The sequence below is a fragment of the Anarhichas minor genome, unplaced genomic scaffold (genome assembly GCF_050575085.1).
Source record: "Anarhichas minor isolate MPS153535 unplaced genomic scaffold, ASM5057508v1 ptg000025l, whole genome shotgun sequence".
Taxonomy (NCBI): Eukaryota; Metazoa; Chordata; class Actinopteri; order Perciformes; family Anarhichadidae; genus Anarhichas; species Anarhichas minor.
In genome coordinates, this window is record NW_027466471.1 from 10,047,189 (window position 1) to 10,061,793 (window position 14,605).

General features: G+C 40.0%; 1 protein-coding gene across 1 annotated transcript in view; it reads right to left on the reverse strand.

Annotated features, from left to right (window-relative positions):
- The window catches only part of LOC142957592 (netrin receptor UNC5C-like), a 174,477-nt gene that overhangs the window by 27,705 nt on the left and 132,167 nt on the right, over positions 1-14,605 (reverse strand). The window contains exons 5-8 of the mRNA XM_076099516.1: positions 11,472-11,652; positions 8,779-8,946; positions 8,359-8,523; positions 2,835-2,891 (exon numbers count right to left, since the gene is read on the reverse strand). Of these exons, the coding sequence (XP_075955631.1) occupies positions 2,835-2,891; positions 8,359-8,523; positions 8,779-8,946; positions 11,472-11,652 (571 nt within the window). The remainder of the gene's footprint in view (positions 1-2,834; positions 2,892-8,358; positions 8,524-8,778; positions 8,947-11,471; positions 11,653-14,605) is intronic.

Genomic DNA, 14,605 nt, shown 5'->3' on the forward strand with positions numbered 1-14,605 from the left:
AGGTATATAAAGTAATTACCATCACCGTGAAACAACCCTGTAATACAGTGCAATTGCAGATATTTAGTGAATGGACTGGATACAAGCCTTTCAGTGCTACTTGTTTCATCCAGCTGAAAATAACATTATGATCTCTTTCAATGTCTGCTGGCCACAAACGTGAATCACAAATCTACAGCTCAGCCTTCTCTTTGCCTCAAGCTAAGCTGCTCTGTGACTGACACAAACACCCGAAAGGCAACAAAGTAGGGCGTAAATGCAAAATAAAAGAATACTTATAATTATAATGCAGTTTTGTCATATGCCTTTTTTGGCTTGAGGGTAAAGACTTTTAGCCTTCATACATGAGCTATCCTGTGACAACAGTTGGCCCTGTTCTCACTTATGAAGCAGTCAACACATAACTGCAATGTCAGCCGTAGACCTTGTTGTGGTCATGGTGAGTTTAAGACTGTGAGAAGACAACAATCAGGTCACACCGAAATAGATAGAGTACGGTCATGGATTCTGCATTGGAGCATTATAAATCTTCCATATTGCCCCTTTAACTGACAGCTGAGGAGCCAGAATCAGATTTTGCTAACACAGCTATTGGATGTCGAACCAGATATGGAGGTGGTCAATAATGCATTTGTAATCTGACTAAAGGCCCTGATATGGACAGGGCATGAACAGCAGAAACACCACGATACTCTCTACATTGGGTGCCTGCATAGGTGGACGGGTTCACACATGTTTTGAAACTACCCAATCTGCTCCTGTCTTACATCTGGTCGCAGCAAAATTCAGGCTAACCCTGCAGCAGGAGGACAGTCACTGCTGTGCCTACATGTTTACAGAGACCTGGCTCCGTCGTGGAATCCCAGTTCAAGCTGCACTAGACGGGGCGGACCGCAGGACAGAGCACAGGACACCGGTGGGAAGAGAGGAAGACAGGAGGCTGACTCTGTGTTTACATCAATGATGCTTGGTGCTCAAAAGTAGTCAAAGTTGATGGACAATATTTCTCTGATGTTGAGATGTTAATGTGAAGATGTCGTCCATATTATCTGCCCAGAGAATAGTTTTGTGGCTGCTGTTTACATCCATCCTAATGCAAACTTAGAAAATGCACTACAGGAATGCACTAATGTTTCTGTTTAGCTTTTTCATGTTTGCGAATGGACTACCACTGCATTTCGTTGTGCAATCCTGTGTTGCATAATGACAATACGTTATCCTTGAATCTTTGAATACTCCAGATTGTTGATTAGTGAGTTTCATGCAACCTCCCAATGCTCATGTTAATGACCGTCATTTTTAATACTATAAAACCAGAGTGACCATCTGTTAAATGAGCAATAACTGCGTCTATATCTCATCTCTACTTCTCTCCGTGTCTGTATCTGTCCGGGACTAGTCATCTCGCAAAACACACCGGGATGATGAAACTGCTTCAGGAGACGCTAAACGAGAGTCATTAGAACAGATCACAGACACTCACAGATTGCTTTGAAGAGAAGTAAAAAGCACGGTTTAAATAAATGGCAGGGATCCTATCTCTCTTCCATCTCTCGATTCTTGTGTTTGTAGAAAACTCTCTCATTATCTCACTTTGAGGAACAAGCAGTAGAGAGTGATGGAAAGAGCTTGCATACCTCCCAAATAATTAATACAGTATTCCCCTTGTCAGGTGATCTTGTGCCTTCCTGTTATTAATGTGTCTCTTCTACAAATGATGCATTCGTTGATTCTGGTGATATTTCAAAGAGAATGGGTCAAATCAGTAAAACCAAATCCAGATTTCACTCAGTTCAGCGTCCGTAGTGGAACTGCACTCCACTGAGTTCTCTGTGAGCCCATACGCTTGTAAACACAAAGCAAGTGTTCAGAATTAAGGCAAATTGCCTACTTTGGCAATGATCCAAAGCTGGCTGGCTACTGTCCAAAATGACCACAGCTGCAACAAACTCACAAACTGTGAATCAAGTGAACTGGCGCTGAATCGATTCTCTGCTATCAGACAGGAAGAAAGAAATAATCAAGTTAATTAAGGAATCTGTCACCACTTTGGTGCGTTCACTTTCCAGACACAACTCTGGGATCCTGCACTAGATTTTAAATGATGTTTCCGTAGACCTCCTAACCAAGACATGGGACTTAATGTACAACAGAAAGTTCTAATTCTTCATGGCATACCCTGTAAATCTAAGCTCATGATATTTGCATGTTGTCACGTCTTATGAATTGCAGCTGGCATTCCGTTTTCTGCAGTTTAAGTAAATGAGAAATGGAGTAAAATGGCATTGAAAGTCAACTATACAGAAAATTATTGGAGTTTGATGTTGTATTTTGAAGGTGGAAAACCCACATTTGTGATTTGTGCTGTTGTTGTTTAATACACAGAGAATGGTAAAGGAATTATGGAAATACAGCTAGATGTAGCATGTATGTACATGCTCTAATATAAAGCCATAATACACGTATAAACCTACTATTGATCATGATATATCCCTTTATAAGAATGTAGTAAGAGTATTTAGGCATACCGCTCTTATTTTCCATTATATAAGCGTATTTTACCACGACTGCCTCTGTCTGAGAGCAGAGTGATGTTTTAGAACTAGTGAGGCTACTGTCTGACGACTTTTGCTTGATCGGCACAGCAAAAAGACGGCATAAAGGAAACAGATCATAAGACAAGAGAAGAACTCTCATCAAGTAACTCAAAATAACGTGGAACAAAAAAACTAAATGTATGAACCAAAGGTCAATGCTCAATCTAAGAAAGAAAGACTAAAATTAGAAAGACAAAAAGAAAATGGATGAGGATAAAACATAAAACATCAACTTACATGGGATTCCCAAATCACTCTTTTCTTTGGTCTCAGTTGACATCTGAAACAATGAACCTTGGGACGAGAAAAAAGGGGATGGAATGGATGGAGGAAGGGAGAGGAACACAACAATCAAAATCAAACAAATAAGTCAAATAAAATGGGACAAACATGGCAGGACATGGACACAAAAACTCCTCAACATGCAACGTTTGTTTCTTCCTTTGTGTCTTTCTACTTTTCTGCTCTCCTACTTTACGTTTAGGTGCCTTAGTTCACAAATTAATATCAAAAGGTAAAAAAACAAACAAAAAAAAAAAAACATTCATTTAAGAAAACGGATAAATTGGTTGCTGCTGTGTCATGCTGAGCGGTCCACCAAGTCAGACAGAAGGTCTATAACACAGATGAACTGCTGAAGTACGGATGTATAATTTAAGTGCTGATGTATAATTGACAAAGGCAAACACAGCAACATGGTGCGCTTAAAAGCTTCTTGTCAGACCAGCTGGAAGACACACTGATCATCAACAAAGGGCAAGAAAAAACTGACGATGTGTAAGTGAAACATATTAACATACAGTAGCACACGTGCACAGCTGACAGGCATGATGAGGCGTTTCTTTTTTGCTATGTAGGTGAGCTTTGCTACGTTGCCCTGGGCCTGAATTTGCATATTTCAGCACTGTTTTAACAGATTTCTTATTATATGACTTAGCAAATGACTGCATTTATGCGACTGTATCTAACAAATGTCATGCTGATTAATGTCTGAATAAGTGATGACAGTAGGAGCAACATGCCATGACAGGAACTTTTCTTGTTCCAATTATAACAATTGTTTTAAACAAATCCGAAAACATGATGGCAGGAAAATGAAGCGTACATGATTTAGTAAGAGCCAACAGCAGCGTTACAAATGCGATAAGACAGACGAGATGAGGACAACACATTTAAGAAAAGGAAAAAAAAGCAGAAAACGACTAGCGATTGGAATCCTCAATGAGAAGAAATGAGAAGATGCTCTGCAGTACCTGCTGACACTGATGATCGCTATTTGTATAATGCAACAAACACGATCCAGTGTTCTCTCCCAACACTAAAGTTACATAACGGCTAGTGTCTCTGGTGATTACGTGTGGTTTTAAAGAACACACAGCATATTTTCTTTGCTCTGGAGGTATGTAGACACACACACACTCACACAAATGTGTGTACACACACACACACACACAGTGTGTAGGTAGTGAGTGAAATGTCATGCTCTCAAGGATGACACAGTGGAGCTCTGACTGAATCTGTTCCAGGAATCCTGATCAATGTGTCAGAAAAATGTCAACAGGCCAAAAGATACAAAACAAACTCTAAAAAATAACACGTGAAAGACCTACAACTTCTGTCACAAGAAGACACACACACACACATATATATATATATATATATATATATATATATATATATATATATATATATATATTTACACACAGACTCACACTGATAAACACAAACACAAAAAGAGAGGAGGCACTCCATGCGGGGCAGAAGTGAGGTCAAATGGATTTCTACCTCTCAGGATTTAACAGTACAACTTTAGAAAAAGGGCAGCGAGAGACGGTGGAGGAGATTAATAGAGAGGCGGGAGGTGTTGGTGGAGAAAGAGCGAGAAAGAGAAAAATAGAGTGAGAGTAGAGTGAAGTGCTTTTTGAGCACAAAGTCAATTACAGAGTACTATCTAAAACATTAACTCCCCCCTCTTCATTGACATTATCAGTTCATTCACAAAGCTGAAACCCTAAAAATTACAACTTTTAAAACCAGCACCTAACAACCGTAAATTGAGTGTGAAGATCTGTATTAAAATGTGAGAAACAAACACAAATTGTAGTTTATATCTGGATTTGTTCCAACAGCACTTTCATTTCAAACGTTCTCTACATTTAATGAGGAAATATTTTTGGTGCTTTACTGATGTGAAACAATGCAAACGTAACTGCCCAATTGGATACCAGCAATGAACCATTTTCTGTCTGTGTAAAGATAGCATTTTAAAAGACCCATCATTCAAAAACCAAATGGAAGAATGGTACAAGAATCACTTCAAGCCTTTCAAATGTACTCTACCTATAAAATGCTGTACACGCAGAAACCCCCACTAACAACCATACACACTCACAAACACTCACACACACACACACACACTTCATGGATTTCCGTAAATGCTACAGGAAACAGCTGAAACATTAGTGCTGACATAAAACCACGTCTGTGGAGTCATTTTAAAGACAGAAAATCAATCAGGGGAAATGAGCCTAAATCTATACCTCTCTAGGTTTTATCCCAGATTCTGTGGCCATACCTCACAGGCCTCAGGGAATCCTTCTGATGGAGCAGAGACAGTATATAATACACTGCGTAAGCTGTGGGCAGGGCTCTGCATATACAGTAACCTCTGTCAATAATGCGCCTACGGGCAAAGCTTTTTGACGGATTACATAATTTGATTCCAATCAGTCTGACATTGTCTCCATTATAACCGATTTTTGTGGGGGAAGGGTTGTACTTTTCCTTATCAAATCACAAGAGACCAACGCATCTGCCTTCATCTGACACTGACGCCTAGAGCCATGCCAACACACTTGTGTTGCCGCGGTTTTAAGAGTGGAGCTTAGCAAAGTAAAAACACTTTTAATCGACTTAGAACAACCTAAATAGCAGCGTCTATCGTGTCTATGATGCCCGTGTTGGTATTACTCCTCCTTAGTTGCGGAGCACAGCTTAACAACACTTGACAACACTTGGCTACAGCTTGACAACGGCGTTAGTCCCCCCCCTGTGGCGCTCCTTGGATCAATTGCTTTCTCATCCGAGAAACAGCATCTTAATGTCGTGATGCCAGACCAATCAGTCAACTCGCAGGAGTGGGCAGATTTAAAGGTGTGGACACAGGCAAATTATACTACCATACTATTTAGTATGCCAGAACAAGATTAAGTATGTCCCAGTACATAGTATGTCAAATGCAGTATGTCAAAAATACCAGGACGTCCTACTGCATCCGGTTGCATTTTGAACCATGCAAACCAGCCATCTTTTCTGGTTATTCTGACCCACAATCCTCTGTGCAGCGGAAGATACGTCACATCCACTGAGCTGCCGAGAGAGCAGAGACAGATGACAGCCTGATGACAGCTCATTGACAGCTTTAAATTCCACGCTCCGGACTGCATATTATATAAGATCGTCGCATGTCTGTAGTGTCGCTGTATGGATGAAAAACTGTCATCTGAAGAAAATGAGTCAGAGAAATGTAGTTGAGTAAAAAGTACAATATTTATCTCCGAGAGTGGAGTAATATATCCAAAGGCGAGGATTGTAACCAATTCAATTTAGCGATACAATGGTGACTGGGTCCGCCCACTTACTGTCAAAAAGAGAGCCCACTCAGCGAGCAAGCAGGTGAAAGTTGCGCGAGCAGAAGAGCACTGCTAAAAATTTGCGCTCAAAGCATGGCTTTCTCCTTGCAGCAATTTTGCTCGCGCCAGCAGATATATTCTCCGCAGAGTGATGGCAACCCAAGAATGTCTATCAATAGGACCTTGGGACTGCCTCAGCCAATTTACATTATAGACAGCTATACTTCTATTAATAATTTTTAGGCTGCAGAAAGATTCATTTTTTTCTAGGCAGGTCCTTAAATTATTCATTTTTTATGAAACTTCTTAAGACGAATGCAGACATGATCCGAGTCTCTGCAGTATATGGCTGCCATGTTGTGTGAAAGGAAAGACCAATAAGAATTGGTGGCATAATTACAAGCACAAGTGTGTATGTGCACTTGCTTCAAACTTGTTTCTGTTTTTACCTTTTCTCCTTTCTCTTCACCCTGACAGGCCTCTCTCTTCCCCCCTCTCTCTCTCTCTCTCCCCCTTTCCCCATGTCAGATGCTTGTCTGCCAATTACTCTGAGCACAGGGAGTAACAAGCACTATTCCTAAAAGTCAACAAATAAAATTGCCTCCACCCTGGAAAAACTGCTGCTGCTATGTTTGTGCCATTATGACTCAGCCCACATTTTCCATGTGGTTTTGAAATTAACCACACTTTTCTTTTTTTTTCTGGTGTCAGAAATCACTAAATGTGGGGGATTTTGGATGATTGTTCCACATAAATATCTATTACAGCGCAACCAATATGGGATTTTTGTGGCCGATGCCGATTCCGATATTCCAATTCCACTACAATATATTTGCCAACTATATATATTGTTTTTCATTATTATAATTGTACTTTTTTTATAAAAATGAATTGTATTGTACAGTTCAACAATAAACGTCAGTGTTTCTGCGTTATATTTCAGCTCATTTTGAGGAGTCTTTAATGTCACATTAGTTTCTCTCCTTTCCTCTTCTATGTTTCACTGAGTTCGAACATTGCGCACGTCGAGTGAGCAGCAAGACGACATTCAAACGATCGGCGGTCTCCTATCTTTTTGCCCTCACCACCAATAGTAGCTGGTCTGTGTCAATAAAGTTAGGCTGAAAAACCTTAAATGCAGGCAAAACTTTAACTCTGGTGTTCTGTCGTGAGATGCAGTAACTTTATACCAAGAAAGAGAAGAAAGGCTATGAGTAAAAAAAAGTCCCACAACCTATGCAGTGGGCTAAATATCTACCATTACTTTCCTTATAAAACAAGTGTTTTTACCTTGAGTAATGTACAAGAAAGTGGTGAAACTAAGGTTAATTATGATGACCATCAAAGACCAAACCTATACATCATCTACAGTGCACAGAAGAATAAAGTACATGTGTAAAGCAGAGCGAGAACAAATCACTATAAAAAAAGGAGAAAGGGGAGCAGGTAGGCTCCTGGAGAAAGGCATAAAACCAGAGGGTCAGAGTGGATGAGGCAAGAAAGATGGCAGTGAGGATAGGAGATGTAATGGAAAGAATAGCAGTGGTTGCTGGAGGACTAGAGAGTGAGATGAGAAGACGGATGAAGAAGACGAGCGGTGGAAAGAGACATATAAAAACAAATTGTGTTAATTTGACGGAGAATAAAACCCCGGACGTTGTGGTTATATGACATGCGCAAGGCACTCCGAGACACAGGATTTTAAAATCAATACTGATTTTCTAACATATTCAGGAACAATATCTGTAAGAAGAGTATGAATACTTTAGATATCAGCTTAGCCAAGTACATTCCCTTTCAGGGTTAATTTCATTTATACTATATTTAGTGATGGATTTCTCGTTATGGATCAGTGCTGTAAACGAACCCATAATTTGTCAAGTTACATTTCACCCGCTCCTGTTCTTCAGCTAAATATCTGACCATGCATTTCCACTCCATCGGCCTGCCTAATCCGGGGTCAATTCACTTTCAAGTCAATTCCCATCTGAAGCAGTCACTGCAAGACATTTGTTCGAATTGGCGTACTCATCTTTCATGGTTAGGTACTATACATGACACAACTTCAATACATTTAGAAGAGATACATCGATGCTTGTCCTCTGGAAGATTCATTGTAGTCAACTTACTTTGCATGCAGAGTCCGTTGGTACAGTTCTGAGACTGGAGCACCAGCCCATCGCAGTCCTTTCCTCCGTTTTTAGGTGCTGGGTTGTTGCAATCCCTCCTCCTCCACTGGGTACACTCTGTCCCACAGGCCGACCACTTACTCCACTCTGTCCACACGCCGTCCACTGGAGGAAAAGGATTGGGAAAGAAGCAAAAAGATTGAGAAACAAAACAAAAAGACAAGGAGCATTTACAAAGAGAAATATCGGGCGGAAAAAAGTACAAAAAAAGAAAAGGGGTGGAATGCAGCAGAAGCTGAGTTCAGGACAGAACACATGAAACTTGAGGCCACAGATTAAAACAGCACAAAGAAGAAAAGGATACAATCCATTGGCCCAATCTGCATGAATATGGATAGAATCGGACTATAATTCACTCACCAGTGCACAGTGTGGTACAGGGCAGTTTCTGAATGGCCTGTCCATCACACGGCAGTCCTCCGTTGAGAGGGGCGGGGTTAGTGCAGCTGCGGGTTCGTTTCTGGAAGCCCCGTCCACAGCGACTGTTACACACCGACCACTCCGTCCATGTTGACCAACCACCGTTCACTGTGGCAACCGAGATCAGTAACTTAATCAATACAGTAATCCACACATGCATTAATCAGCCATTACAACAAAAACAGCAATCTATTACGCGGGCCAATCAAGGAGTTGTTACTTTCACCTCAAAAAGTATTGGCAAACCACAAAGATCCCTTGCACAACACAATCATCAATGACCCCACACATGTCCTCTTTGAATACTTTAATACCATCAGTAATGTGTTTTAGATTGCCTGTATGTCAAACAAATAGTAAGTTTGGTTTTACTCCAGAGGCCATTAATCATACAGACGCAGTACAAGACATGTGTGTGGATTGATGAACGCAATTAACCCTTTGACACTTTTTGACATAAATAATGTGCCTCTGTGGTGTTGGATATTGTTGGCCAGCTGTGGCTTGACCGCTGTCATTAAGTCTGTGTATTTGTGTTTGCAAAGCCTGCCTCAAATTGCCCCTTGAGGAATGAATAAAGTAGGCTTGATGGAATTGTAGCAGACATACCAACAGAAAAGCCTCAACGTATGTGATATTTATACAAATTAGGTCTGTGATGAAGCAATCAAATGGGCACAGAGAGCATTATAATCCTATTGAATCAAAGAGGCATCGTCCTCAATGGATGAATCTGTGATTTGAATGCGTTGTTCATTTTAATTGAACTATTTGTCTCCATGGGCTTCAGTGTGTGTTTTACACATGCCAGGAGGCTGGGTTGTTGAAGTCTAGAGAGAACAGCTGGATTTTCCTGCACAACGAAACCACACACACACACACACACACACACACACACACACACACACAAAATCTTGAGCAACCTGTTGCTGCACAATGTTTTTCCGCTGTTCATAGTCACTAATACACACAGAGAAGCGCACACTGACACACGTATGCCTCCCCACGCAGTTGTAGAACCTACACATGGTAAAAGACACATACACTGTCATGCTGCTTGCAGATTGTTTAACCCTAGACCCTTGTTAGAGAGAGCAGGGAGAGGGCAAAATAACTATTATAAGGAATCATGGTTCTTTGAATATGAGTTTTCTGAATCCTTAACGCCAAAATAAATAATGTGTTTTTATAATCTGCCTGCATCTTTTCTCTTTCCTTGTCTCTCTGTGTATCTGTATCCACTTTCTCCCTCTTGTTGTCTTTGTACCTCAACAAGATTTCCCTGCATCCCGTCACATTTAGACTCAATCGTTGCGTCATTATTTTTGCATTACTGTTGTTTTTCATGAGAAAAAATGTGGCAGCACGGTGCAGACAAAGATAAGGGCGAGCATGACAGAGAGAAATCAGGTACAGAGTTAGAATGAGTCACAAGGACACCCAAAGAGAGAGAGAGTTGACATCCAGAGAGGTGGGTTGAAATCCCCTCTGCTGCATCTTGACAGCTCTGTCTCAGCCCAGTGGATGGTGCCCACTCCTTTCCCAATGCCCAATTAGAAATGAATCATCAGAGAGAGAGAGAGAGAGAGAGAGACCGGTAAAATCAGGTACAATCACTTTTGTCATCTGCTTTCTTAGGTTTGTCGACTCTATTTTCTTCCTCACTCACCTGCCGTCTCCCACTCTCTTCTCCTCCGCCTCTCCTTTGTCCTCACCTGTCTCCCATCCATCTATATAGCTACTCCGCTTTTCCCCCCTCATGTTTTTGTTTTTTTCCCGCTACTATTTCACCTTGTCAACAGTGTCAGTCGGGCCCTTGTGGAGCCGAGAAGATTGAACCACAGATTGAACAATCTATTTCTGTAAGGATACATCAGTGTCAAACCACTCCATCTCTCGCTGTCTGCATTGAACACGTACACATGCACAGTTATTTTTGATTGAAACACTCTTCCTAGTGAATAGACACAGTGTTAGGTTTTAGAGAAACACTGTGTATGTGTGTGAGTGTTCTGCTATACATTGTTGATCCTCAAAGTGTTTCCTATTCTCTCATGTCGGGCTGGCATTTGGTAAAACAGGGGAAAAAAAGAAGAGCAGGCGGAAACGGCATGTGTGGAGTTTTCTTCCTCTTAACAAGCTTTTTCTTCTCAGTTTTTCTTAAGAAATAGCAAGAGAAGAGCATCGCCGGAAAACAGAAGAAGTGAGCTAATTCAAAGTTTTTGTTATTGTTTTTCACAGCTGTTATCATGCCATATGCTGCACAATTCATTTGACAGTGGGACTCTTGGCTGAAAGTGCAGACATTTGGAAAGCCTGAGTGTTCTAATTTAAAACTGAAGGCGTGATTGGTCAATTTTAATTGGGTGAGGTCAAGGGTGATGTTGGGATTTCAGGCCAATCACAAAGAGCTAATTTCATGTGGCAGATGGGGGCTGGCTTGGCTGATCCGACATATTGTTGGGTAGCTGCAGATAGCATTTAAAACGGTGTCATACGAGTAAAACACTCAACATCAGACACAACAAAAATGTCACCTGCATTCAGGAAAAGAGAAAAATTACAACTTTTAGTGACAATATTTTTAAGCAAACTTAACAAAGACCCACACAGACAGGAGCATGCAAACGTACCGTAAACAATGACAGTGGCTGTGGTGCTTCGTCTTTTGGCTACTATGTTCTTAGCCACGCATGTGTAGTTGGCTGTGTCAGACAGACGCGCCTGTTTGATGATCAGGTTGTGGTCGATGGTGATGTAGAAGTTTCTGTCCTCTGCTGGGTCAATTATTTCTTCGTTCTTCAACCACTCCACCTGGGAGAGACAGAGAGAGGAGGAAATGAGGTCAGTATAAAGGTTTTCGAAAAGATCAGAACAATGTAGCTGACAAGAGATTAGTAAGTTGTGTTATTGTGTAATGACACAATGGTCTTTATCTAATTGTAGAGGTGCCTGCATTAAGTCAAAAAACAAATGAAATCAAATAAACAATTATTAATTCGTTTTTGCAACTTATCATGTGATGGAATCTGAATTGTAAGTCGTTTTGGATAAAAGCGTCTGCTAAATGATTGGAATGTAATGTATCATTAGATCTTGCCAGCTGAGGTCAATTATAAAATAATGATATCATCTTGTTTTCACAACTGATCCACCCCAAGACAAAAATAAATAAATAATTGTTTTGAAAGTGATGTTTGTCTAAAATAGTCCATCTGTAAGAGCGAAAAAAGAAAAAAGAATCCAGTTTGGTTTAATCTTGTTTTCAATCTGTCAAGATGACAAATAAAGATGGTGTGGAAGGACTTAATAGGTGATGGTGTAATCTTGTTTTTCAACTGTTCCACATAGAAAAGCTTTGAGGAGATGTCACCATTGAAAATCCAAATAAATAAATATGTGTAGGAGTCGGAGAGCAGGCTCCTATCTTGTGATCTAGTCATGGTTCACCTTGTAAAAAATATTCTTATGTATTAGAAATCACATTTAAAATTCACAAGCAAATAAAATCCCTTTGTGAGGTAGGATGTAAAAATGATAGAAATAATGAAATGATTGCCTACAGGAGGTTGTTTATGCATCAAGTTACAGAAATCATACGTTTTAAAAGCAAAGACACGGGGGGCCCTTCACAACATGGGTGGCAGTGTAGAAAAAGAGGAAAATGTCCCGAACATATGCTTTCGCAAGGTGCTTTGGGTGAAGGGTAGGACAGCGGGAAACTATCCGATTTACGAGCCTAATCACATTTCCTGAGTGCTGTATTTACTGGTCCAAACCCTCATAAATTTAGCCTCTCCAAGCTTTATGGCAAGCAGATAAATGTCCGAGTCACGTTGTTTAATTCACGTTGTTTAATTTCCTCCACCCTTCGCATTAGGAAATGGAAATCTCAGATGGAAATTCAGTGTTATTCTTCGGCTTGCTGCCTACCCCGGCTCGGCTGTCATTCTTCTCTTTCAGTTATTCTACCTGCTTCTCTCTCTGATCTTTAGAGATTCAGCTGTGCTCTTTGGCCAGGGGGCTCACTGTAGCCTTGAATTCTCAATCTTAAGTGAAATGCTGTGTGACCTTTCAGTTTCCATTACAAAGTAAAGGTTATATACTGGAGAAAAAAATCAAAGACAAACAAACAAAAACGGTCAGCCGAGGAGTTCATCCTCGTACTTTACAAGTGCAAAGAAAGTCTCTCTGCTCTCTGGCAAACCAAAGCAAATACATGTGTGTAATAAGGATTTTGATTTATTCATGCTCAGGGTAGTTATATAAGCTGTGCTGTGGTCACGGAGAAAAATAACTGCACTGGAATACAGTATATTTGTTGCACTTTGTCTCAGAGATCTAAGGTCACTGGTTGGACTACATAACAATATGAACCTGATATAAAAAGTGAAGATGGATGGAGCTGAGCACCATGTTACTCAAGCATAATGTATCGTGAGCAAAACATATTGTTAATTTAAAATCACGAACTCATGCAACTCATTTGAAGTCTTCAAAACAACGGGTAACATATCAGTAAGTTCACCTGAACCTGTAGGCTTGTATCAGCAGCACATATGGTGGCATTGCAGGTTGGATATTCTTACTCACTTTTACATGTAAGTTTACTGGTTTATGATATTTCACATATAAGGTCAATAGATAAGTTTAATATTATTATCTTAGCAACCTCACTTATAATAACCTGACTTCAGACTTCCTTTGACATAGAGAGAGTGTGCTAAACACCTCCCCCCAATCAGGACTTTGAAGACTGTTGGCACTATGACACAACGGTCATAGATCTGAAAAGATGATTTTGGAATTGTGAGAATGATTATGTTGACACCAACATCTTCATTACAACAACATGAGATTTGCTTCCTTTATTGAGATTATTTCATTAAAATAGAAACAACTATGACTGGCAGGAGAAGTTTTCCTTTTGACTTAAATTCATTGTGTACGGTCATCAGGAAGTGTCTCACCCCTGACATGAATTTGCTGCTCGATGATTAATTAAAGCCCCGGAATAAAGTATCTTCGGTGAATATTGGAGGGTGAAAGATGAAATAAGTTAACAAAAAAATGAAAATGATCTAAAGTGAAATCTCAGTTCCTGGAAAATTGATGTGCTGGCACATTATGCTGCTAAGGATATCAATTTAAAAATAGGCAAGACTGTGGCCGTGATTCAATACGTTCTACCATAACAGAGCATGGACACTTAACCTCAAGTATCTTGTTCATTGTACAAAGTAACATAAAATCTCTAACCTCTTTACTCATAATACTACTCAGAATTTACTATTTAAACTGCTACAACTGTCTTATCACAATCTCTATTCTAATCCCTTCTAGACTTACTTCATGTTAAAACTATGCCGTTTATGTATTCAACCATTTGCTTCTTAGTCCCTTCATTCTCCAAACACTGTTAATAAACTACTGTCAGTCAACAAAAGCAATGAGCACAACTTGGCCACCAATTAACCTGGGGGACCTTCTAATCCAAAAATTGCTTACTCTGGCTAATTCTACTGCAATGCTAAAACAAGCAGAAGATAGTTGTGTGTGTGCGTGTGTGTGTTCCTGTGTTGAAAACTAACATTTAAAAGCAAATATGTGTTACTTGCCATTGTAATTAAACCAACAGTACTTTTCTCTAATGCCACAATTACACAATTTATTGTTACATAATCCAAATCATAAATTAAAAGTCCTTCCAATAAAATATGACCACATACAACTAGCAACATTTGATCAAACGTGACTGACATGGTAG